The sequence below is a fragment of the Nansenia antarctica genome (genome assembly GCF_963989245.1).
Source record: "Nansenia antarctica genome assembly, chromosome: 2".
NCBI classification, from domain to species: Eukaryota; Metazoa; Chordata; class Actinopteri; order Argentiniformes; family Microstomatidae; genus Nansenia; species Nansenia antarctica.
The window spans coordinates 7,110,055-7,112,554 of NC_137675.1; the positions used below are offsets into that span (position 1 = coordinate 7,110,055).

General features: G+C 49.4%; 1 protein-coding gene across 1 annotated transcript in view; it reads right to left on the minus strand.

Moving 5' to 3' along the window:
* Positions 1 to 2,500, minus strand: part of LOC308151146 (protein tweety homolog 3-like) — a 38,736-nt gene that overhangs the window by 16,188 nt on the left and 20,048 nt on the right. Inside the window, 2 exon segments of the mRNA XM_080523968.1 lie at positions 243 to 463; positions 2,392 to 2,500. The exon segment at positions 2,392 to 2,500 is cut by the window's right edge and continues 3 nt beyond it. Of these exon segments, the coding sequence (XP_080380094.1) occupies positions 243 to 463; positions 2,392 to 2,500 (330 nt within the window).

Genomic DNA, 2,500 nt, shown 5'->3' on the forward strand with positions numbered 1-2,500 from the left:
CTGTAGTGTGTAGTGGTGAGTAGTCCAGTCCCAGTGTACTACCTGTAGTGTGTAGTGTACTACCTGTAGTGTGTAGTGTAGTGGTAGTCCAAAAACAGTGTACTACCTGTAGTGTGTGGAGTGTGGTGGTAGTCCAGTACCAGTGTACTACCTGTAGTGTGTAGTGGTTAGTAGTCCAAGTCCCAGTGTACTACCTGTAGTGTGTAGTGGTTAGTAGTCCAGTCCCAGGGCGTGTGACCCACCTGTACCAGTCGAAGGCCTCCGTCTTGCGGGCCAGGTCCTCCAGGGACACGCGGGTGTTGCTCCAGAAGGGGACGTCCACCATCAGCCTCACCAGGGTGTCCAGCTGGGCCTGCAGCCTCTGGACCACTGACACGTAGTCAGGCTGCTCCTGGTAGGCCGTCTCCAGGGCAACCAGACCCTCCTCCACCGTCTGGTTCAGGGACAGGGCGCTCTCCGACACCTGGGGGCCCGGATAAAGATAGACCCAGTCTTAGCCTCTTAGATCTCACTTTCAGTCAAGTCTTGCTATAGACTTCTGTGACCTACTGCGTCCTTACAGCCCCAGTAGGTCTCTTAGGTCCTCTGACCAGGGTTTGTTGGTCGTCCCCCGTGACAGATTGAAAACCAAGAGTGATCGAGCATCCCAAACCGTGGCTCCCAAGCTTTGGAATGCTCTTCCCTTGGATCTTAGATCAGCGGTCTCGGTCGAGGCTTTTAAAAAACAACTTAAAAAAAAAGACTGTCCTGTATAAACAGGCTTTTGGCTAACCCCAAAAGCCTGTCTTTCTGTGTCCTGTTGATATTGTTGTACACTTGGTGTTTGTTACTTCACTATTTTCACTTGTTTGCCTATTTTAACCTGCTACGACTTTTGCTCTTTTATTATGTTCTTGTATATGTAAAGCACTTTGTGACCCCTGGTCTGGGATAGGTGCTATAGAAATAAATTGTACTTACTTACTTACTTAGACTCTAACATTTTCCTGTTGCATAACGTTAAGCTCACCTACGAGTGACTAAAGTAAAAACATGGTAGACGAAACAGCTACACCTAGATTAGATACACACACGGGTTAGATACACTACATGTTTACATGGGCACACAGACACACACTCAGACACACACACAGACACACACACGTACATGTTTCTGCGTACAAGTGCACACACACACACACACAGCCTGAATTCCCTGAGGGTTTGAGCTGCAGTGCGAGTTCTCTGTGGAAACACACACACACACACACACACACACACGCTAAATGCACTTGTTCTCTACCCTGCACCGCAAGTACTGACTCTCCACTCCTCCCTCAACAACTCATCAATTATTCATACATGCAAATATATGCACAACGGTGACTTAATCAATTCACTCCTTTTCCTTCAAGCAGTCTGAACTGCGTCAGAGAGGCAGGCCATTCCACGTTGGGTGCACACTCACTCACTCACACACACACACAAACACACACACACACACACACACTCACACTCTCACACTCACTCACTCACTCACTCTCACACTCACTCACTCACTCACTCACTCACTCACTCACTCTCTCACTCTCTCACTCTCTCACTCTCTCACTCTCTCACTCTCTCACTCACTCTCACTCTCACACTCTCACACACTCACACACTCACACACCCACACCCACACCCACACACACACACACACACACACACACACACACACTCACACTCTCACACTCTCACACTCTCACACTCACACTCACAGCCACACACCCACACAACCACACACACACACACACACACACACACACTCACACACACTCCCAAGACTTGGTTTCCACTGCTCCTATTACCATGCCTCTGGCGGAGGTCAGCACAATCACCCTGCTGCCTATTCATAAGACTGAGAGAGGCGCCAGCTCAATGCACCAGCACACACACACACACACACACACACACTCAGAGACACACACACACACACACACACACACACACACACACACACACACAGACACACACACACAGAGACACACACACAGAGACACACACACACACACACACACACACACACACACACAGGGCTTCAGGGCTGACTGGTCAATTTCAGCAGTCAGGCTCTAATCCTTAGGTGCTGGGTTTAACAGTCATGTGTGTGTGTGTGTGTGTGTGTGTGTGTATGTGTGTGTCTGTGTGTGTGTGTGGGGGGCGGGGGGTCACCGTATAGAGGGGGAGGCTACACCTTAGATTCATGTATAGCATTTCTTGTTGTTGTTTTTCTATTTTCTATTTTTCTATGTAAACACGGGTGCAAGTTTTGAGATAAAGCTTTGGAGGTGTCGAATTTAGCGTGTAGAGGGGGTGTGATGTGTGTTTGTGTGAGCTTGTGTAATGTGTGTGTGTGTGTGTGTCACTCACCAGCTTATCCACCCCTGCGACTGTGCGGTTGGCATGACGTAGGGAGTAGGCAAGGCGATTGGCTCCGTCGCACGACTCGCCGTTGCCATAGAAACCCACGGCGATGCCA